Source organism: Chiloscyllium plagiosum, chromosome 29 (assembly GCF_004010195.1).
Source record: "Chiloscyllium plagiosum isolate BGI_BamShark_2017 chromosome 29, ASM401019v2, whole genome shotgun sequence".
NCBI classification, from domain to species: domain Eukaryota; kingdom Metazoa; phylum Chordata; class Chondrichthyes; order Orectolobiformes; family Hemiscylliidae; genus Chiloscyllium; species Chiloscyllium plagiosum.
The window spans coordinates 35,852,124-35,875,779 of NC_057738.1; the positions used below are offsets into that span (position 1 = coordinate 35,852,124).

At 44.3% G+C, this 23,656-nt stretch overlaps 1 protein-coding gene across 4 annotated transcripts in view; it reads left to right on the forward strand.

Moving 5' to 3' along the window:
* Positions 1–23,656, forward strand: part of LOC122564519 (rab effector MyRIP-like) — a 380,608-nt gene that overhangs the window by 97,905 nt on the left and 259,047 nt on the right. For all 4 annotated transcript variants that reach the window (XM_043719525.1, XM_043719523.1, XM_043719524.1 and 1 more), the window contains exon 3: positions 22,734–22,955. In XM_043719525.1, the coding sequence (XP_043575460.1) occupies positions 22,734–22,955 (222 nt within the window). The remainder of the gene's footprint in view (positions 1–22,733; positions 22,956–23,656) is intronic.

Below are 23,656 nucleotides of genomic sequence, written 5' to 3' on the forward strand. Positions count from 1 at the left end.
CATAGCTTTAAATTAAGGGGTGGTAGGTATAGGACAGATGTTAGGGGTAGATTCTTTACTCAGCGAGTCGTGAGTTCATGGAATGCCCTGCCAGTAGCAGTGGTGGACTCTCCCTCTTTATGGGCATTTAAACGGGCATTGGATAGCTATATGGAGGATAGTGGGCTAGTATAGGTTAGGTGGCTTGGATCGGCGCAACATCGAGGGCCAAAGGGCCTGTACTGCGCTGTATTTTTCCATGTTCTATGTTCTATGATTTAGAGTCTACAGAAGGATAGTGACAGATGAGCACTTCAGGAAAAGGTGGGCTTAGATAAGGCCAAGCCAACCAATATTGCAGAGGTCGGGGTGTCTTTGTGATAACACATTCATGGCGATAATGGCCAACGTCAAGTCCAACAGGATGTTGAGGTTCCAAGCCATTTACTTTGACCTGAGACCATGGTTGGGAAGAGAAATGGAGTTGGAGTGTCTGGGGACTGAAGCCAACGTTTTCTCGATTCCTGTCAGGTATTTGGGCAGCAAACTGTGATCCTGTAGACAGTTGCCGTTCTCCAGCATTTATTCCACAGCCTGGACCATTCAGGAGGAGCTGGGTGCTCCATAGATTAACAATAGCCAAGGTTCAGTTCCCCTGGACAGCTAAAAGGTCAGGTGTATCCTTCAGAAAGGCAGGATGACCGTAACTGTAAAAACCACAGCCACTGAGCAGGGATTGCACACTGATTTCTCTTTTATCATGTGGTTTGATGTGTTTGGGTTTTTTCACAGACTATTTGAGGAGAAGGCAAAGTCAAGAACGAGCTTCAACCTTACACTTCAAAGTAACATGATTTGTTGTCCATTAATATAAAAGCTGGCTGTAAACGGTGATGACAGATAAACAGACTCTGAAAGACTAATCTATCTTCCTTGTGTGTGCATGTCTTTACTGTAGTCTGCTCTGGCGCAGAGTTCCAGACTCTACAGTTCTGGTGTTGTAGTGTCGCAGTCTACTTCCAGAATGTTCTAACTCCACCCACTCTGGTCATTTGTACTCGAGGATCGGTAGCTCCATGACCTTATTGCAAGCTTGCTCTGGGCTTCAGAAGCCTTTATGTAATATATTCCTGTGACTGTATACAAAAACAGAGCCCAGGAAAGTTGTGACAGCCTGGGAGTTCCTGTTTGTTCCTCACATGATGAATTGTCACCAGTGCATTTGGTACATCTGTCATTTCTGTGCTGCTGGCCAGACAGACAGAATGGACCCATACTCAGCATGAAGCCCTGACACACATTGGAGTTGGTTGACAAATTGTCCAGATTACTCAGCATTCCCTGGTAAAGGAAAAAGTGAGGACTGCAGATGCTGGAGATCAGAGCTGAAAAATGTATTGCTGGAAAAGCGCAGCAGGTCAGGCAGCATCAAAGGAGCAGGAGAATCGACATTTCCGGCATAAGCCCTTCTTCCCTGGTAAAGGCCCACCAACCTCCATCAATTGTCTGGGACTCTCAGTGCTGACATCTGAGATACCCTGTGATCGTGCCCTTTGCGGAGCTGACACTTGGAACTTCCTACCCCTCTGGCACACATGTAGCTTGTGATTTACCTGGTGCCGTGAGGCCCAGGTGTTGCCCACCTTTCACCTGGTGCTTGATCTAATTGGTGGTGAGGAAGTGGGGGTTGCTTCATCAGACAGACAAGACCAGCCTTCCTGAAAATGGGATAGGGGCACTTGCTGCGCCTTGCAGAGAGAGCGATGGGTTACTTGGCAGTGCGACAGGAGAGTGGAGGGAAGGCTGAGTGATGGTGAAAACGGCTGCGGTTTGTCACCTGGAGTGTGTCGGCAAAAGATGAAAGTGTGAAGAATTCCTGTGCAACGTTTCCTCCAACGTTGCTGCTCACCGTGGCCACGATGCTTTCCCTTGCTTGTGGTTGGGTGGCACAGTGGCTCAGTGGTTAGCACTGTTGTCTCCCCGCACTAGGGACCCAGGTTCAATTCCAGCTCAGGTGACTGTGCAAACTCCACCCAGACATTCTCCCTGTGTCTGTGGGGGATTCCTCTGGGTGGTCCAGTTTCCTCCCAGAGTCCAATATGTACTGGTTAGATGGATTGGCTATGCTAAAATGTCATTCCTGATGAAGGGCTCCTGCCCGAAATGTTGATTTTCCTGCTCCTTGGATGCTGCCTGACCTGCTGTGCTTTTCCAGCGCCACTCTAATCTTGTGCTAAATAGCCTCTAGTGACTAGGGATGCCCTTGGCAATTATGGGGATTGGGTGGTCTAGGTAGGATGCTCTTCAGAGGTTCAGTGCGGATTTAATGGGCTGAATAGCCTCCATCTACACTGTAGGGATCTATGGTGAGGGTGGGAATTGCAGAATATGGGGTGAAGGAGGTGAACTTTGGAACAACACTATACGAAGATGAAAAGATGTGAGGAAGAGGCTTGTCCAACATTGATAAGAGTGTTTTGTCAATGAAATAAACTCGTGAAGGATTTGATTTAAATAGAAATTTATAAACACCTCCGCATCATAGATGTCAGCTGGAGTGATTGAGATCAGCTCACTGCCACTTTTGCTTAAACTGGGAAGATAATACATCACATCGCAGCTATTCCAATGTGTGTAAGTTTCAATAAAGAAAGACTTATATTTGAAAAGCCCCTTTTGTGATTACCAGACACCTTAGAACATTTCATAGCGAATGAAGTTTTGTTTTGAAGTGTTGTCACTGTCACGTGTAGAGAATGGATGATCCAAAACTCTTCACAGCCAACAAAGTACTTTTATTTAAAAAAATTTTTTTTATTGTGTGTGCAGGTGTGAGACACAGTGAAAGACACAAGGTGCAACAAAGTACTTTTAAAGTGCAGCCACTATCGCACGTGGGAAATGTAGAAACCAATTTAGGCACAGCAGGCTCTGACAGATAACAATGTGACAATGATCTAGACAATCTCTGGTGTCTTATGTAATATTGACCAGGGACTAAACATTGACAAAGACACCTCAGATTTCCTGCTGCTCTTCAGAGTACTGTCACGAGATCTTTAACGTGAGGGAGCAGACCGGGTCTTAATATCTCATTGAAAAGCTCCAACTGCTCAGCTCTCCCTCTAGTCTGATGGGAGGGGCCAGCGGTTTGATGCCCATCACCAGTGCATTAGGGTCAGATGTGACATGTTTTAACATGTCATACCATCTGGCCCAGCCTGGCCGAGTGAGTCAACCGCTTCAAAAGCACACACCATGGGACAGGATAAATCCGAAGGGATGGAGGAGGACCGGATGGATCTGAAAGGATGGAGGAGGACTGCATGATGAGGGAAAAGGTGCAGGGTCTCCCCAAAGACTTCACTGTCAGCCTGAAATACTCCGGGTTGGCACATGTGCTGTGACTCCCCCAGCATCGTGCATCTCAACTATTGACAGTGACGCTGAAATAAATCTCTTCTGTCAACTCATTTGGAATACTGTAGCAGCTCAGACGATGGCATGGAAGGATGAGTTTTCAGTTGAGGTCCTTCGTGCGACCACTTCTGAAATAGAGCCACAGAATTCCCAGAAAAATAGCATCAACACCATTGTCTAGGCTTTTGCTTTGGCAGCTGTTTTGCCAATGTCGCAGTGAATTAGCAGAAAGACACAAATTCCCCTCTGTGCATTGGTGGCAATAAGACAGAACGCCAACTCACAGAGCATTTCAGGGAACATCTGCAGGACGCACGCACCAAGCAACCCCAACGCCCTGTTGCCCCAACGACCACTTCAAATCCCCTTCCTTCTCCACCAAGGACATGTAAGCCCTGGGCCTCCTCCACTGCCAAATCCATGCCACTAGATGCCTGAAGGAAAAACACCTCATTTTCCGCCTTGGGACGCTCCAACCACATGGCATCAACATTGACTTCACCAGTTTCCACTCCCCTCCCCTCCCCCAACCTCATCCCAGAACCAGCCCTCCAACTGGTCACCATCCTTTTGAACTGACCATCTTCCTTCACAAATACCCCCCCACCTGCAACTAACTATCGCCCCACCCACACCCCACTACGTATCTCTCAGCCCTGCTCCCCCCGACCCCGTTCCCCCTCACATTCCTGATGAAGGATTTATGCCTGAAATGTCGACTCTTCTGTTCCTCGGATGCTGTCTGACCCGCTGTGTTTTTCCAGCACCACATTTTTTGAATAAGACACCATGGCCTAACTAAGACAGGAAGAAGAGAGGGACAGGATATGGTTATGGGTAGGAGGAGGGTAGAGTGGAGCAGACACTGAGTCAAGATTAGAGTAGTGCTGAAAAAGGCAGCATCCGAGAAGCAGGTGAGTTGACATTTTGGGCAAAAACCCTTCATCCGGAATGGCACATTGGCACAGATCCAAGGCTCAGTGAGGTATTTCTGTGCTGTTGGTTTCATATCTTCATACACACTTAGAACATAGAACATAGAACAATACAGCACAGAACAGGCCCTTCGACCCACGATGTTGTGCCGAACATTTGTCCTAGCTTAAGCACCCATCCATGTACCTATCCAATTGCTGCTTAAAGGTCACCAATGATTCTGACTCTGCCACTCCCACAGGCAGCGCATTCCATGCCCCCACCATTCTCTGGGTAAAGAACCTACCCCTGACAGCCCCTTCACCTTAAATTTATGTCCCCTTGTAACACTCTGTTGTACTCGGGGGAAAAAGTCTCTGACTGTCTACTCTATCTATTCCCCTGATCATCTTATAAACCTCTATCAAGTCACCCCTCATTCTTTGCCATTCTAATGAGAAAAGGCCTAGCACTCTCAACCTATCCTTGTACGACCTATTCTCCATTCCAGGCAACATCCTGGTAAATCTCCACTGCACCCTCTCCAAAGCTTCCACATCTTCCTAAAATGAGGTGATCAGACAGCACACAGTACTCCAAATGTGGCCTTACCAAGGTCCTATACAGCTGCAACATCACCTCACGACTCTTGAATTCAATCCCTCTGCTAATGAACGCTAATACACCATAGGCCTTCTTACAAGCTCTATCCACCTGAGTGGCAACTTTCAAAGATCTATGAACATAGACCCCAAGATCCCTCTGCTCCTCCATCTTACAAAGAACCCTACCGTTAACCCTGTATTCCGTTTTCTTATTTGTCCTTCCAAAATGGACAACCTCACACTTGACAGGGTTGAACTCCATCTGCCACTCCTCAGCCTAGCTCTGCATCATATCTAAGACCCTTTGCAGCCGACAGCAGCCCTCCACCAATCTTCGTATCATCTGCAAATTTACTGATCTACCCTTCGACTCTCTCTTCCAAGTCATTAATAAAAATTACAAACAGCAGAGGACCCAGAACTGATCCCTGCGGAACTCCACTTGTAACTGGGCTCCAGGCTGAATATTTACCATCTACCACCACTCTCTGACTTCGATCGGTTAGCCAGTTCTCTATTCAACTGGCCAAACTTCCCTCTATCCCATGCCTCCTGACTTTCCGCATAAGCCTACCATGGGGAGCCTTATCAAATGCCTTACTAAAATCCATGTACACTACATCCACTGCTCTACCCTCGTCCACGTGCTTGGTCACTTCCTCAAAGAATTCAGTAAGACTTGTAAGGCAAGATCTACCCCTCACAAATCCGTGCTGGCTGTCCCTAATCAAGCAGTGTCTTTCCAGATATTCATAAATCCTATCCCTCAGTACCCTTTCCATTACTTTGCCTACCACCGAAGTAAGACTAACTGGCCTGTAATTCCCGGGGTTATCCCTATTCCCTTTTTTGAACTTGTTATCCCCTTTTGGGGAATAATGGGGAGATGCTGGAAGGAGTACTAGGCTGCTTAGAAATTTGTTATGAATACACCTTCCTTAGCCAACAAATCCTTGGCTGGAACTTAAACCTTCTGTCTTGGGGGGACGGATGGTACCTATTGAGCATTGGGATTTCCAAATGTTGTCTTGTAAACCCAACAGGTTTTTATGCAGATCAGACCATGCTTAACCAGTAACAATGCACAGTAATTCCAGAAGGAGGCACTAGATAGTGATTGAAAAAGATTGGCCAGTCAGATGCCTGCCTCTACATATGGAGTCTGAAGCCTATTTTCATGTCTCAATGCAACTGAGAGTGACTAACAGTGTAGGCCGGGGATAAGCATTAGGTTGATTTTTAGCTGGTGACAGATGTTCCTGTGTATCCTGTCCCACCATCAACAGCATAAACCCCCTGCAGACTGATTCCAAAACTCCGAGATCAAGGTCTCGGCTCTGCCCTCTGCAACTGGATCCTCAGCTTCCTGACCCATAGACCAGATAGACAACTGCACCTCCTCCACGAAAACTCTCAACAGTGGAGTCCCCCAAGGATGTGTTCTCAACCCCTTACTGTACACCCTGTACACCCATGATAGTGTTGCCAAATTCTGAATGAACGCCATCTACAAACTTGCTGACAACATAACCATGGCAGGACAGATATCAAACAATGATGAGTCAGAATACAGAAAGGAAATATAGAACTTGGTGTCGTGGTGTAACAATAACAATTTTTCTCTCAATGTTGGCAAAACAAAAGAACTGATCATTGACTTCAGAAAAAAGGAGGAGAAAATGCTCCCATCCACACTAACACTGTGGAGGTTGAGAAGATTGACAGCATCAAGTTCCTAGGAGTGACGATAACTGACAACCTGTCCTGGACTTGCCATGTCGGTGCGACGATCAAGAAGGCACAACAACCCCTCTTCTTCCTCGGGTGACTTAGGAAATCTGGCTGTCCATAAGGACCCTCACCAACTTTTACAGATGCATCATAGAAAGCATACTATCCAGGTGCCTAACAGCCTGGTACGGCAACTGCTCTGCCCAGGACCTTAAGAAACTCCAGAAGGTTGAGTGCACAGCCCAGACCATCACAGAAGCCAACCTTCCATCCATGGCAGAAAGGCAGCCAACATCATCAAAGACCCCTCCCAACATGGTAATGCTGTCCTACAACCTGCTCCTCCAGGCAGAAGATGCAGAAGCCTGAACACGTGCACCAACAGGTTCAGGTGCAGCTTCTTCCTTGCCATTATAAGACCGCTGAACAGACCTCTCTAGCCTCGAATAATGCTGATTTTGATGATGCTGATCTCACCGAGCGCACACTGTATGTGGTGTGACCTCAGTTCAAGTTTGTTTTCACCATATAATCTGTATGTCCTTGCTTACTATGATCTGCCTGTGCTGCTCGCAAACAAAGCTTTTCACTGTACTTAGGTACATGTGACAACAAATCAAATCAAATGGGTGGCAGTGGCACAATGGTAATGTCACTGGATGAGTTATCCTGAACTCCCAGGTTAGTGCTTTGTGGACATGAGTTCAATCCCACCACGGCAGCTGGTGAACTTTGAATTCAATGGGGTGAGGAAAAGCTTGGAGTTAAATCTGGCCTCACTGTGAGTCCAGACCCATGAACACTGTCTTTTTACTGCTCTCTGGGCACTAAATGCTGGGCTAGCCAGCACACCCCAGAAACAAATCATAAACAGAATTAAAAGAGGAATTCATTAGCCTGTAGCCACAATAAAGAGAATGCAATCGAGTTAATACACTCAGTAGGTTATCTGCATTTTTACCCACCACTTCTAAACCAAAGCACATTACATGCTACAACAGCAGAATGGCAGCTAGAAATTAATGTAATTCTTCACTTGACTCTGACATGATAAAACTGACTTCTACAGGTTGTCCTCAACTAAAGTGTGATGTCACATCATAGCACAGGCTTGACGGGCCAAATGGACTCTCTGCTGTGCCGTGGCTCTGTAGTGAGTGTAGTCACTCAGCGTGACTTAGGTATTGTTGCACCTAGCTGTGAAAATACAGTCAGCTTTGTTTTATTGTTATAGTCACTTTGATCAATCATTCCTAGCGTCCTTTGGAATTCTATATTCATTCCCAATTAATGGGTCACATGACAGTCCAACAGGTTTATTTGAAATCACAAGCTTTCGGAGTGCTGCTCCTTTGACAGACTCACCCGTCGGACTATAATCTGGTGTCATGACTTCTGACTGTGTCCACCCCAGTCCAACAAAGGTGCATCTATGTCCAACTAATGGGGTCAGAGACAGCAATATTTGGGGAGTGAGCAGGTAGATTTTTAATTAATATATGTTTGACTTGACAGGCCCCGATTGTAGATGTTTGGGAGTACTGTATCGTGTGGAATGATGAGAGGAACCTAAAACAGTTTGGTAGAGACTAAACATTTAGATTCATTTAATTAAGTTGGAGGTATTTCTCCAGAATCTGGCTTTGTAAATATTTTAATTACAGGTTTAATGTTGTATAATTCTGAATTGAGTTTGTTTAGACATTCTTGTTCCTTTGTGGCTGCTGTGCCATTCAGTGTTTGCATCATTCACTGCTGCTGTTGGGGGCACCACACAGTCTTGATGAATGATAATCCTGCAAATATTTACATGGTTTCTTTATCGTGATAAATGTCAGACACTGAAGCTGCTTCTAGGAGAAAGTGAGGACTGCAGATGCTGGAGACCAGCGTTGAAAAATGTGGTCCTGGAAAAACACAGCAGGTCAGGCAGAATCCAAGGAGCAGGAGAATCGACGTTTCGGGCTTAAGCCCTTCTTCGGGAATTCTTCAGGACTGAAGCTGCTTCTGACAGTTCAGAATGGCGTCGAGTAATTTCACCTCATCCCATGTGGAGGTTTTTCAGGAGCAATGAGACCAAAGTCAGCTTGGTTGAGCTAGTTGCCCTCCCTTGTCTCATTTCTGTACGTTGCAGATTCAAGCTGCATTCCTGCAGTGCAGCTGGTGCACATTGCAGTACTGAGGGAGTGCTACACTGTTGGAAATGGAGGTCCACCAGCTGTAATCCCTGAAGATACTCTTTGGAGCTGTGAGTGCCTCTGAGTTCCACTGTCAACCCCATAGCAGGTTGCATGGTAATTGGGAGGGCATGGGGGTCAATGGTGCCCTTGCCACATCTGACTTGATTCTGCCACACTGTTCAAACACTCCTCCCAAAGCAGTTTACAACCAATATGGTAACTTAGCAAAAGTGATGAGAATGATGCAGTAGGATGTAACAGCCAATGTGTATAGGAGAAAGTGAGGACTGCAGATGCTGGAGATCAGAGCTGAAGAATGTCTTGCTGGAAAAGCGCAGCAGGTCAGGCAGCATCAAAGGAGCAGGAGAATTGACGTTTTGGGCATAAGCCTTTCTTCAGGAATTGATTCCTGAAGAAGGGCATATGCCCGAAATGTCGATTCTCCTGTTCCTTGGATGCTGCCTGACCTGCTGCACTTTTCCAGCAAGACATTTTTCAGCCAATGTATATACACTAAGTTCCATAGCCACATGACAATGGCCAAACTACATTTCTTTTTTTAGTGATGTTGATGGACCATTATTCAGGACACCAAAGAAAATCTCTTTTGAAATAGTGATAGCAGTTTTTTTGGGTCCATCTGTGATGGCAGCTATGACCATGTTTTAACATTGCATCCAAAAAACAACACACATCTGGCCTTGGAGCACGGCTTCAGTACTGCTCTGGAACATCAGCCTAGATGTATGTCCTCAAGGCTCTGGAGTAGGATTGGAAAATACATCATTAAAATAATTGATAGTGTCATTATTTCAACCTGTTATTGTTGCATTGCTCTTATTTCTTCCTCTCTTTCTTTATTCTATTTATCCCTCTTTATTGTAAATACTCTGGCTCCTGAGCAGCCAATCGGAGAGCTGTCACCAGGCCTAATGACTACTACATCCATAACTGGTTAGTGCAAGCATGACCAATCAGCAATGCTTTGCTGGCTGAATCTCCGTCTGTACATACACCCTGATGATGTGCTGTCCTGTCTCTCCTTCCCCCACTGCAAGGGAAGCAGCAGAGTAAACACAGCTCACAATGAGATCCAGTAACTTTTTCTTTAAAAGTGAAGAATTTGGAAGAAATTATTTTTAAGAGTCTTTTTCCCATTTTTGTCCACAATCAAAAATAAAACACACAGGGCAGTGTCTACCATTAACATTGGCTAATAATTGAAGAATTAGTACTTATTTTTCAAATAAAAATGTACAATCCTTCAAGGTAAAAATAGTCAACGGGAAAAGCAAAAGAACCCTGGCTATTTAAGGTTTATGGCTCCTACAGTTTCCTTTTGCATTTAATAAGACTATTACTTTAAATCTTTAAAAGTAAGATTATATTCCTTTGAAACACATAATTTTTGGCTCAAGCTTTGTGACACCTGCCTTTATAGACAGCACTTGACATTACTGATGTGAAACCACCTCTTTGTGAAATTATTTCTGTCAGATATTTGAAGACTCTTCTCCCTAGAAATAGCAAAAGACATGTTGCAGCCCTTTCAGAATAACTGAGTGAAATAAATTGCTCAGCGCTCATATGCTGGTATCACTGAGCAAAAGAATTCTGTTGAAACACTGATGGACTTTATGAATGATGTAGCACACTGCTCTCTATGCTTTTGCTATGAGGTAATGTCCCATTATTAGACTGGCCTGAATGGAAATCTTACAACTTGGAATTATCTGATATAACAGCTGTGGTTGCAGTGTTCAGTGGTTTAATTGATCTGTGTTTGACTATGTCAGTCTGGTTTATCTGTGTTGAATGTGCTTGATTAAGCGAGGCTGCATGTAGCCTCTGAGAGTTAAAGTGAACAATAGATTCTGGGAAAGGACCTGAACTTTGAACAGGTGTGGAGACATCTTGTAATTGAAGAGCACTGTCAATAAATCTTGTATCATCTCTTCATTTCTCTGAGGTGAGTCAGAGGAATATCGAAGAGATTTCTCCCTCTGAGAAAACAACAAGAAATGATGTCACAACAGGAAATGAAACCACAAAGTTAAGCACATAAATAGAAGGCGGGCCGTAACACCAGTGCTTCACTGGAGGCTCACTGATGATGTTACCTACTATGGTGACGAAACATCTGAAAATGAACCTTTCAGCTCAGTGAGCAAACTTACACCCAGAACCTCAACCTGAGCTACAAATCTTCTCAACACTCGCTAATATCAGAGAAAGTTAAAAGATTTGAAACCTCTCCGACATCAAGGAGTGAGCTACAGCAAAAAGCTAAGTAAGGGCAAAGCAATATGGCAGCTGGAATGAGAAACTCTGAAAATAAACAGTATTCCATTATGAGCCGACATCTGTAGCATGTTGAAGTTATTCTCCCCCACCCCACCCATGTCATAGCAAATTTAATGGGGATAGGAGTGGGACGATGTCAGGACCCCTGACCCACCACCTCCCTTTTCAAATAGAATAGAATATTCTTTATTGCCATTTGTACTGCAGTACACAAATTCAGGAGCACGGTGAAAAGTTTTTACATTGGCTGCCTTTTAATGGCGCCATCTTAGGTACAAGTACCCAGGTACAAATCTTAGAGTTTAAAAAAAAGTTTTGTTTCACTAAAGAGGATTAAAAGGAAAGCAGTGGTATTACTTGGAGTGTCGGAGAGTGAGTTAGAAATGAGGTAATTATAACATTATGAAAAGGATTTACATTAAAAAAAACTTGCAATTAAATGCCAAAGCCACCAAGCGCACCAGAGGGGAAGAGTCAAAATTCCACTTTTAATCCAATCAGAACAATTTTGACAGCAATTTAGGTGAAATTTCCCTACTTGCACCCAAAGGGGAAGCCTTGCCCGACAAAAGACAAGTGTACATTAAATGATCGAATTTAATGATCACCAGAATTGCATTACTCCCCCAGAAATCTGTACCTCCGTGCACCCCACTTTCCAAACCCTCCACACCTAATTTCTCAGTGAAGTAACATTGGCTGGGAGAGAGCAGCTCCCAAGATTTCAAGTTAAACTGGGTTTGTGCTCAACAAGATCACCTCTCTCTGTGTGTATCATTGTCTCCTCAGGCATTACAACTCCTGAAGTGCAGGCTCTTATTGCTTCCCTTTAGAGTCTAATGGGCACTACTAGTCTTGTAGCCAGCAGGGTGATGGTAATTAATACATGAGGTGTTTTGTTAGATGATCACCAATAACAGTGGTTATTTAATGCTTGTGTTTGTAAACTCAGTTCCTGAAGGTGGTGGAAAGGCTTGAAAAACTGAAAGCTTTGTTGCACCGTTATAGAGCAGGGGATTGCTTTGAAAGTAGCTATGAACAAAGCAGAGTACAGTGAACATACCTGACCTCAGTCTGACCCAGTGAGAAATAGAAATGTAATGAGTTACGTACAAGGACTTGCAAAATACAATACAGATCTAACGTGCTCTGCGGAAATGACGCTGGTACCATTTTTACCAGCTTCAGACCCAACTCATGACACAACCTCTCTGCTCTTGTCCTCACCATGGGGATTGTGTCCAATTGTGTTATCAGTGACCAGGAGCAGGACCCCAGCGTCTGACCTCAGTACAGCCTTGGGTTAAACAAGAGCAAAGGAGCTAAATTCCAGAGGCGAGGTGAGATGATCTGCCTTAAATGCAGAACTCGAACGAGTGTGGCCTCATTGCCCTTATTCCCCAAGGCAATATTAATTCTCATTGTCAACCCTTCATCCAGTAATGCCTGAGACCTAACCTTTGACACTGTCACTTGTTGGATATTAAGGAACTACATATGCAGCAGATGTGCTTCACAATCACCTGATGCAGGAGCAGCGCTCCGAAAGCCAGTGTGCTTCCAATTAAACCTGTTGGACTATAACCTGGTGTTGTGTGATTTTTAACTTTGTCCACCCCAGTCCAACACCGGCATCTCCAAATCATCAGTGCTTCAATGTGTCCTGCTCTATCCAGTCACCAGTGCTCACTTTCCTAAAGCTGTCGCGTTCAATTACTCACGTGCTCTGTGTTTGATTATGTGAACCTGCTAACTGATCCATGATCTCAGTGTTTGAATGGTTAAGCCTGGATGTTGACTCCAAGATTGGTTTCAGTAGCTTCTTATTTACCCAAGAGCTGAAACATCATGTAGACATTTTAAAACATGATATAGAGATTTGTAAAAGTTCCTGCACTGCTTTGTTTTGAACCAAACCAAATATACAAAATATGCATCACCTTTGGTGTCTGGCTTCATTTTGAATTCTCTGTGAACTGTTATTTCTATGATCCTTTCCTTACTTTACTGATCCACTTCCTCAAAGAAACATCATTGGAAATCTACTAACAATGGATGAAAGCTGTTTTCAACAAAATATCTTACTATATGCTTTCTTCATTGCTCTATATATTCTCTGTCTCTATACCTGATGAGCATTAACTTACATAAACAGCTAACGTGTATCCATGCTGCTTACCATGAGGCTTTATACCACTGGTGGAACACAGGGTTTACTGACTTAATCTTCCCATTGGCCGAGCCAGCTCTGTGTTTGTGTCCTCATTTCCTGGTCATGTAAATATTTCTGCATTTGTCCATTTTGAATTGCTTCCTTTCTGATAGTCCCTTAAGGCTTTCAGAATAACTCAACTCTCTGTTTCGTCTTCTAGGACTTGGTTGGATTTCTTTCCCCTTTATTTCACATAATTTTTGTTACATTAAGACCAATAAATCTTGCTAAAGATTTAACTGGTTTAATAAATATGATTATGTCTGTATGTTTTAGCTTGACCTATCCAATTTTAGTTACACTGTATATTGCTTTTTTAAATGATTTGTCTGACTTCTTTGAAATGAGAAGTCTATGATTTATTGATGTGTTTCTTAAAATTATTGTACATCTCAAAAAGAGTTTAATTTTTTTATTATTTTCAAAAATTGATTTCTGTGAAATAAATCTAATTTCACTCAATAATTTTTCAGCATGATAAGTACAAATACCTAGTTCATAGCGATTTTGCGATAGTGACTTCCAGGCACTGAGGTCTGTTGTTTGTTCCTGGGTCATATATGTCTTCTTATTCTTCAGGTTGGGCGTGGCGTTTTCAGGGCCAGCATTTATTGCACATCCCTTGAGAACGTGGGTGATGGGTGCCTTCTTGAAGCTGCTGCACTCTTTGGGGTATAGGTCCAGCTAGAGTTAAGGGGGCTGTGATAGGGAGGAATTCTGGCTTCTGATCCAGTGGCACATGATGGCTGCAGGTCAGGATAGTGTGTGGCTTGGATGGTGATGCTCCCACGCATCTGTTGCCCCTGCCCTACTGGGTGGTAGAGGCTGTATGTTTGCAAGATGCTGTTGTAAGGCGCTTGGCAGATTTCTGCATTGCATTGCATAGACTGTGCACACTGCTAGCACAGTGTATCAGTGGTGGAGGGAGTGAATATTAGAGGTTGTGACTAGGGTGTTATGTGACATGCATGCTGCTTTCTCTCTGGTAATGGTGAACTTCTTGCGTGTTGTTGGAGTGATATTCATCCAAGCAGGTGGAGACTATGCCATCACATTTGTAGATTGTGGAGAGGTTTTAGGGAGTCAGGAGGTGAGTTACTCACCACAGAATTCCCAGTCCCCCTCCTGGTTGTGTAGCCATAGAGTTTATATGGCTAATCCAGTTCAGTTTCTGACCAATGACAACCTCCAGAATGTTGACAGTAGGCGATTGGGTGATGGTGATGCCATTGAATGCCAAAAGAAGATGATTGGATTCTTTCTTGTTCGAGATGGTCATTGCCTGGCACTTGGGGATATGAATGGAATTCGTGACTTGTCAGCTCAAGATTGCATGGTGTCCAGGTCTTGTTAATTTTAGACATGGATTGCTTCAGTATCTGCGGAATCACGAATGGTGCTAAACATTGTGCAACCATTGACGAACATCCCCACTTCTCACCTTTTGATGGAGGGAAGGTCATCGATGAAGCAGCTGAAGATGATTGGGCCTAGGACTCTGCTCTGAGGAACTCCTGCAGAGATGTCCTGGAGCTGGAATGACTGACCTCCAACAACAACAATCATCTTCCTGTGTTCCTGATATGATTCCAACCAGTGGGAGTTTTCCCCTTGATTCCCATTGATTCCAGTTTTGTTTGGAGCCTTTGATGCCACACTCAGTTGAATTCTGCTTTGACTTTAAAAGCAGTTTAAAGTCCGCATTTGGAATTTGGAATTTGGCTCCTTTGTTCACATTTAACCCAAGGCTGGATTGAGGTCAGACGCTGGAGTCCAAAACAGGATTCAGTCAGCATAATTCCTTGAAAGTAGAGTTGCAGATAGATAGGATAGTGACGAAGGCATTTGGTATACTTTCCTTTATTGGTCAGAGCATTGAGTATAAGAGTTGGGAGGTCATGTTGCAGCTGTACAGGACATTGGTTAGGCCAGTTTTTGAATATTGTGTGCAATTCTGGTCTCCCTTCTCTCGGAAGGATGTTGTGAAACTTGCCAAGGTTCAGAAATAATTTACAAGGATATTGCCAGGGTTGGAGGGTTTGAGCTACAGGGAGAGGCTGAATAGGCTGGGGCTGTTTTCCCTGGAGCGTTGAAGGCTGAGGGCTAAACCTTATAGAGGTTTATAAAATCATGAGGGGCATGGATAGGATAAATAGACAAGGTCTTTTCCCTGGGGTGGGGGGAGTCCAAAACTAGAGGAGATGTGTTTAGGGTGAGAGGGGAAAGATATAAAATAGACCTAAGGGGCATAGTTTTCACACAAAAAGGGTGGTGCATGTATGGAATGAGCTGCCAGAGGAAGTGGTAGAGGATGAACAATTACAACACTTAAAAAGCATCTGGATATGTACATGAATAGGAAGGATTTAGAGGGATATGGGTCAAATACTGGCAAATGAGACTAGATTAGTTTAGGATATCTGATCGGCATGGATTGTGTTTCTGTGCTGTACAGCTCTATGACTCTCTAAGTTATTGGGAGGTAAGTGATGTTTGACTGCATGTCAATCACCTCTTCCATCACTTTGCAGATAGTTAGGAGAAGGCTGTCGGGGCAGTAATTGGCTGGCTTGGATTTGTCCTGCTTTTTGTGGACAGGATATACCTGGGCGATTTGCCACATTGTCGAGTAGATGCCAGTGTTGTACTAGAACAGCTTAGGCAGGGGTGTGGCTGGTTTTGCAGTCCATGTATTATTTTTGCCGGCATGGTGCCTGGACTCTGAGCCTTTGCAGTGTCCAAAACCTGCAGTCTTTACTCGACATCACAGGGAGTGAATCAAATTCCTGAAGGTTGTGACGCTAGAATACTTGGGTATTTGTGCCTGGGTTGGATGATCCTCACTGAGATCCACTTTCAAAGTCAAAACTCCTTCCTGTTGCATTAGGCGGGTCGACTGCTGACGACCAAGTCTAACTATCATATCTCGCTTCTTTCAGTCTTGCCTTTTGTGTATTCCTGCACCGTTTGTGGTGGGTGCGAACAGTCACGGGATTAACTTTACGACGGGCGTCCCTGGTTTTCACTTTGGGTTTCTGACTGGCAGCTCTTCCCAGGAACAGGGATCACGGGTGCCAGCCTCTAACATTGCAAGGGGTAAAATAAAAGCAACTCTGGTTACCACCTGCAGCAGGTACAGGCCTGGAACAGAACTTCCAGTGCCAGGATGCCAGCAGGTTTGAACATCGAGCAATGCCAGGTTTATTAGCCTGAACTCTGCCCTTCAAAAGTATAGCTGATCTGAATAAGTCAGTATTATTACCATCGGTGTGGCAAAGCTGTGAGTTAATTTGAATGAATGTTTTTATTGTCATTTGTATTTGGGAAAATACAGTGAAAGGTGTTTTGTCACCGCAATCCAATTTTGGATTACAAAGTGAATGAGAAGAAATTACTTAAATAGAGCTTCATCTTCTGTTCAATTGACAGGAAGTCATAAAAGGCAGTAAAAAAAAGAAGTCATGTTCAACTTTACAATTCTTCTGGTCAGGCATAGCTCTGGGCTTTGTTAAGGTCTCCAGGGTTTCTGTAAGGGGTCCCAGTCTCCGGGTCACAATCTGTCCTGGGGGTTAGGTCCAGCTGGTGAACAGGGACTCCCCAGCTGCAATGCCGCCTCCTTGCAGACATCACGAGGAGTCCTGATCCGGGCCCACCTCACAGCCATTAATACCATTCGCAATAAGATTCCAAAATCGCCAGTCTCAGCCCTCTGGCCTCCAAACTGTGTGCAAGAAACATTTTATTTTTGTTTTCAAACTGCCAATGTTTCCTGTTTGGCCTGTGGAAGGTCACACTCTGGGAACTTGCACTGGCCCTAGTTACCACACCAAAGGGGGCAGAGGGTTTAGGTTTAAATGCCAGTGGTGTGCTTGACTGATAGGATGGGCACTCACTCATGGGCCAGTGGAAACAACCTGACTGATTTCAAAGCAGAATACGCTGGAGAAACTCAGCAACTCTGGCTGCATCTGTAGAGACGTGAATAGAGTTAACGTTTTGAGACCAATATGGCTCTCCTGTGGAGTTCCTTTGGGATGGACTCACTTCTAACATAGCTGAAAAGTATGGTGCTAGAAAAACACAGCAGGTCAGGCAGCATCCGAGGAGCAGGACAATCACCATTTCAGGCATAAGCCCTTCATCAGACATGTGCCCGAAATATTGACTCTCCCGCGGATGCTGCCTGACCTGCTGTGCTTTTCCAGCGCCACATTTTTCGCCTCTGATCTTCAGCATCTGCAGTCCTCCCTTTCTCCTCATCACTTCTAACATAGCAGAACATCCCAGCGCACTTTACGGGAACTGAAATAAATTTGGACGACAAACAGAAGAATACGAGTGCATGTGACCAAACATTTAGTCAAAGAGAGAGATTTTAAGGAGCTTGTTGAAGGAGGAGAGAGATTTAGAGTATTGCAGGAGGAGAGAATTTCAGAAGAGAGAGGTTTCAGGAGGAGATTTCAGAGCTTAGTGTCCAGACAGCTCAAGATAAAACCACCAGAAATAGGTCGATCAAAATCAACTGGCCAAGAGAGTGGGTTGAGGGACATATAAAGACCTGAGTGTTGGGGGACTGGAGGAGATCACAGGGGTGGGAGGCAGGAGGTCGTGGGGAGATTTGAAAACAAAGATAAAGAATTGCTGGATGGAGAGCGCGAATGAGCCAGTGTACATGTGTTTACTCATATTCCACCTCTTTTGGGGTGATTGCCGACTTAAGAGTGAGGTTTCTGACACTGTCTGAGCCTTGGTACGTCTCCTGGATATGATTGAGTAGTTTTACTTGGGATTTCTTTGGGGCTGTTTCAGTGAAAGGAAGATATTGCTGCTTAAATGAGTTGGTTCCGTAACAGTTCTGGGAGTTTGCAGTTGTCTCCTGTCCTTGTTAACATGGAACACCAGCAGGACTTCAGATCCCTGATTTTCTTCACTACCTGATTAGAACAAAGAACAGAATAGAGGCCTTTAATCTAGTGTAGTATGGTGTGCAGTTGCCAGGAAGATTTCTTTAAATCTCTCATGGGATGTGAGCATTGATAGCTGGGTCAGCATTTATTGCCTGTTCATAGTTGGCCCTTGAGAAGGTGGGGGGTGAGCTGCCTTCTTGAACTGCTGCAGTCCACCTGCTGTGGGTTGACCCACAATGTCATTACAGAGAGAATTCCAGGATTTTGACCCAGTGGCGGTGAAGGAGCGGTGGGTGATATATTTCCAAGTCAGGATGGTGAGTGGTTTGGAGGGGAATTTGCAGATATATGATGGTGTTACCATATATCTGCTTCCTTTGTCCTAAATGGAAGTGGTTGTGAATTTTAGATTGGATTACTTACAGTGTGGAAACAGGCCCTTTGGCCCAACAAGTCCACACCGACCCGCCGAAGCGCAACCCACCCATACCCCTACATTTACCCCTTTGGAAGGTGCTGTCTAAGGATCTCTGGTGAATTTCTGCAGTGCACCTTGTAGATAGTACACACTGCTGCGACTGAGCATCGGTGGTGGAGGCAGTGAATGTTTTGGATCTAATGCCAATCAAGCGAGCTGCTTTGTTGTGGATGGTGTTGACCTTTCTTGAGTGTTGTTGGAGCTGCACCCATCCAGGCAAGTGGGGAGTCTTCCATCACACTCCTGACTTGTGCCATGTAGATGATGGAAGGGTTTTGGTGAACCGGGTGGTGATTTATTCGCTATAGTATTCATAGCCTCTGATCTGCTCTTGTAGCCACTGTGTCTATATGGTGAGTCCATTTGAGTTTTGGAGTGCTCAATATATGAAAACCTATTTGGACAAAATGGACAAATAATGTTCCAGTATGTAAATGTATTGCTAGATGTTCAGGTGCAGTTGCAATAACACTTTGGCTGATAAATTTCACTGCTTGAAGCTTGTTTTCAAGAATAAAATTTGATTGTTTCAATTTGCAAAGACCTCAAACCTAGTCCTCAGTCTCACCTAAAACCTAATTCTTTCTGTTAAATCTTAGCGTGATGGAAATGTGGTGAAATCTGATCTTGCTTTCTCACTCAACACAGTGGATTGATTCTTAAAGATGGCAGATTTCCAACAAAAGAATAATTGTTCAACATCCAAATCCATTCTCATCTGATTACAATCTTCATCTGTTTGAATCAATTCATTGCACCAAGCTCTCAGCTATTAATGGGATTTAGTCTGAAATCCATGGTGATCGAATTGTGACTGAACTAATAAATGCATGCGAGTAACAAAGTATGAATCATTTGGGGCAATTGGCATTAAAACAGGATGACGATTAGAATATAAATGGCACATTGATCTTGTGTTTATTCCAGTTATTCTGGACAGTTTTGATACCTCAGAGGAGGGAGGTAGTTGTAGCAGAGACTATTCAGACGAGGTTCACTCAATTGATCCCAGAGATGAGGGATTTGTCTTCTGAAGAGAGATTGAGCAGCTTAGAGCCATATTCTCTGGAGTTTAGAAGAATAAGAGGAGATTGAATTGAGGTATATACGATGCTAAAGGGGGTTACAAAGTAGGGATAGAGAAGATGCTTCCCCCTTGTGGGAAAATCTACCGTGAAAGGTCATAGTTTTAGGATAAAGGGTGACAGATGTAAAACCGGTGGGGAAAAATTACTTCTCTCAAAGGGATGTGAACCTCACTACCCCAGAGTGCGGTGGATGCTGGGACATTGGAGGAGGAGACAGAGATTTAATTAGTAACTGGTTTGAGGATAATGGGGACAGGGCAGGGAAGTGGATTTGAGTCCAAGATGAGATCAGCCATGATTGTATTAAATGGCATGGCAGGCTTAAGGGGCTGAATGGCCTCCTGCTGCTCCTATGTTTATTATTCAAACTTTTCCGGTAGAATTAGGTATTCTCAGTGATAGTCCCATCAAGTCCCCAGTGGGGTCCGGGAAATGACACTGGAGAATGTCTCTCCTTTCAATAGTTGGAAACTTACCTTTCGAGGGGGATAATGGACTAGTCCCCTCATGCCTCCTCTCCAGGTTAGGACCCGGGGGAAGCAAATAATTCTAACCTTGCACTGTGACCCCCAAGGAGGTACTAAAAGATCTGTAAGAGCCCTCTTTCAATACACCAGTCTCCCACCAGAACCAGCAGTCTCAACATTGAGCAATATTCTAGCTTTATGCTGATAACGGTGATAGCGGCACGGTGGCACAGTGGTTAGCACTGCTGCCTCGCAGCGCCAGAGACCCGGGTTCAATTCCCGACTCAGGCGACTGACTGTGTGGAGTTTGCACGTTCTCCCCGTGTCTGCGTGGGTTTCCTCCGGGTGCTCCGGTTTCCTCCCACAGTCCAAAGATGTGCAGGTCAGGTGAATTGGCCATGCTAAATTGCCCGTAGTGTTAGGTATAGGGGTAAATGTAGGGGTATGGGTGGGTTTCGCTTCGGCGGGTCGGTGTGGACTTGTTGGGCCGAAGGGCCTGTTTCCATACTGTAATGTAATCTAATCTAAAAAAAAACATTTACTGGTGAGAGCCAATAGACAAAACCTCACAGGGATGTTTGATGTGGAGGTGCTGGTGTTGGACTGGGGTGAACAAAGTCAGAAGTCGCATGACACTGGGTTTTGGTCAGACAGGTTTATGTGAAATCACAAGCTTTCGGAGTGCTGCCCCTTTGTCAGGTTTACCTGTTAGACTATAACCTGGTGTCGTGTGACTTCTCACAGGGATCTTGCCACCAATCTGTAAATATCCATAAGAACATAAGAGCAGAAATTAGGCCATTTGGCCCATCGAACCTGCTCCACCATTCAATCATGGATGGACGGGCAGGAGGCTGGAAGAACACAGCAAGCTGGGCAGCATCAGGATGTAGGGAAGTTGACGTTTTGGGTTTAACCCGAAATGCTGACTTCTGCATCTCCTGGTGCTGCCTGGTTTGCTGTGCTCTTCCAGCCTCCTGCCCGTCTACTTTGGATTCATGGCGGAGAAGTTTCTCAAACCCATTTTCCCACTTCCTCCCCATAACCTTTGATCCCCTTGGCAATCAAGAACTTATCTACCTCTGGTAAGGATGACCTTTTGATTGCAAATAAATTTACAACACTTAGACTTCCTGTTTTAAACTGGCCAAACTTTCAAAACAAAAAGTACCTAATGCTGTTTGAAATGGTTTAACCCATTGATCATCCTTTTAATGTCAATTGGATTTAGTAACAGGTTTTAGTATTTTAAATGCATTGAGCTTCCTAATGCTTGAATCTGTCTATCAAATAGCAGTTTCAAAGTGTATTTTAATGTTTTTTTTGTGTTGAAGTGCTGACATGAGGTTGTTGTCGGAATGGTAATTTTGGAGGTTCACCATCGATGTAGATAGCCAATGATATGACAGTGGAAGATTGACACGGTCTTCCACAACAACGGGTTATGCAGATTAATTGTTCACTTTAAGGCTGACATTGTTGTGAAGTGCAGATCTGAGGCATTGGCGAGGATTAGACGTTAGGTTACAGGCCAACCATGATCTCATTGAATCAGAGAATAGGTTTGATTGATGAGTGGCCTCCTGCTATTCCTATTCTATTCTGTATCCATTTGTGAAAGAGAGAGACATTTTTATACAGTTGTGAGCTAAAGAATACTCAGTGGTACAACTCAAAACTGGGAAGCTTCTGGAAAAGCAGAATGATTATGAAATGGGATCAGAATATGTTTCCAGAAATATTGCATCCCATAGTTTCTTTTAGAAACACAAAAGTTGCATTCATATCACTCGCAGAAACTAACAATTATTATTCCAAGTACATGGAATACAAGTCGTTGTTCTATAACAGGAGAAAGTGAGGTCTGCAGATGCTGGAGATCAGAGCTGAAAATGTGTTGCTGGAAAAGCGCAGCAGGTCAGGCAGCATCCAGGGAACAGGAGAATTGACGTTTCGGGCATAAGCCCTTCTTCAGGAAGCCCTCCTGAAGAAGGGTTTATGCCCGAAACGTCGATTCTCCTGTTCCCTGGATGCTGCCTGACCTGCTGCGCTTTTCCAGCAACACATTTTCAGCGTTGTTCTATAACATGATGGTTGTGTTCTTGTGCAACCCTGCACTTTAGAAAACGCTTAAAGTGTTGGTGATGTAATCGCGTTATGGCTAACGCATGTTTTAAAAGTTCGCACTTGAGAAGCAGCGTCCCCAGTTTGTCATTCGCGTTACAGCGCGTTAATGAAATGCGTGTAAGAGCAGAATGACCTGTACCAAGAATGATTAGTGACCTAAAGCATTTACCTAACCTTGGCTTCTGCGCAAATGCTGTGTGACCCACAGAAACTTTTCCAGTATGTTCTATCTCAGTTGTTAATATTAGGGAGTCCCTTTGGGAAGACACTTGTATAACGTTGTTATCTAACTGTTGGAAACGGTGACTTCTGTCTTACAGTGAACTGAAGCAGAAACTGAACGAGGAAGGCAATAAACGCACAATCCTTTCCAAGCAGGAGAAGTTCAATGAGAACTGCTGCATCCGCTGCTGTAGCCCTTTTACCTTCCTCATTAACACCAAACGTCCTTGTGTCGACTGCAAGTTCAATATCTGCAAGAACTGTGGTGCATACAGCAAGAAGGAGAAAGCCTGGATCTGTACCGTGTGTCACCAGGCCCGGTAAGTCCTGCCTATCTCCGTCTTACCCTTTTTATGAACTTTATTGACATTATGATTGAATTGACCTCATTTGACCTCAAACTTGATGATGGACCAATGGTTGCAACAGAGTTGAGTATTCACACAGATTGGGGCTTGGTGCGTTACACAGACATACCTCAGTGTTTGATCATTTCTATTGTTCACTTTTCTGCAGAGACATGTGGTGGGCAGTACTAAGATGTTAACAGCTGATTGGAAAAAAATGTGAACTAAGTGTTTCTATGGCTCGAATGAAGCATACACACGATCTCAATCTAATTTGTAAACGGCAGAACGTATCCTCCATTTTTGCTCATTGACACTTTCTTTTTAAGAGTTGATTATCTCTTGCGGAGGGCACATTCTGATTTGGAGTAGGCCATTCCTCTCTCCAGTCTGTCACTGAAGTCTTCATTATGCAGCTTTTCTCTTTCGTTCGCGTGTGAATTTGATTTCTGCTGGGTGCATCCTAACTTGAAAGAAGGTCCCTTTATCCATCACCCTTCTGCTCGCTGACCTCCTTCTAGTCTGGAAACACCACTGTTTTAAAATTCTCACCCTTGACTTTGAATCCCTGCTATTCTCGGCCTCTCATCTGGCTTCCCAACCCTCTGGGATCTGTAGGCTTCCCAATCCTCTGGAATCCGTAAGCTTCCCCAGCCTTTTGCATTTTCTCCAAT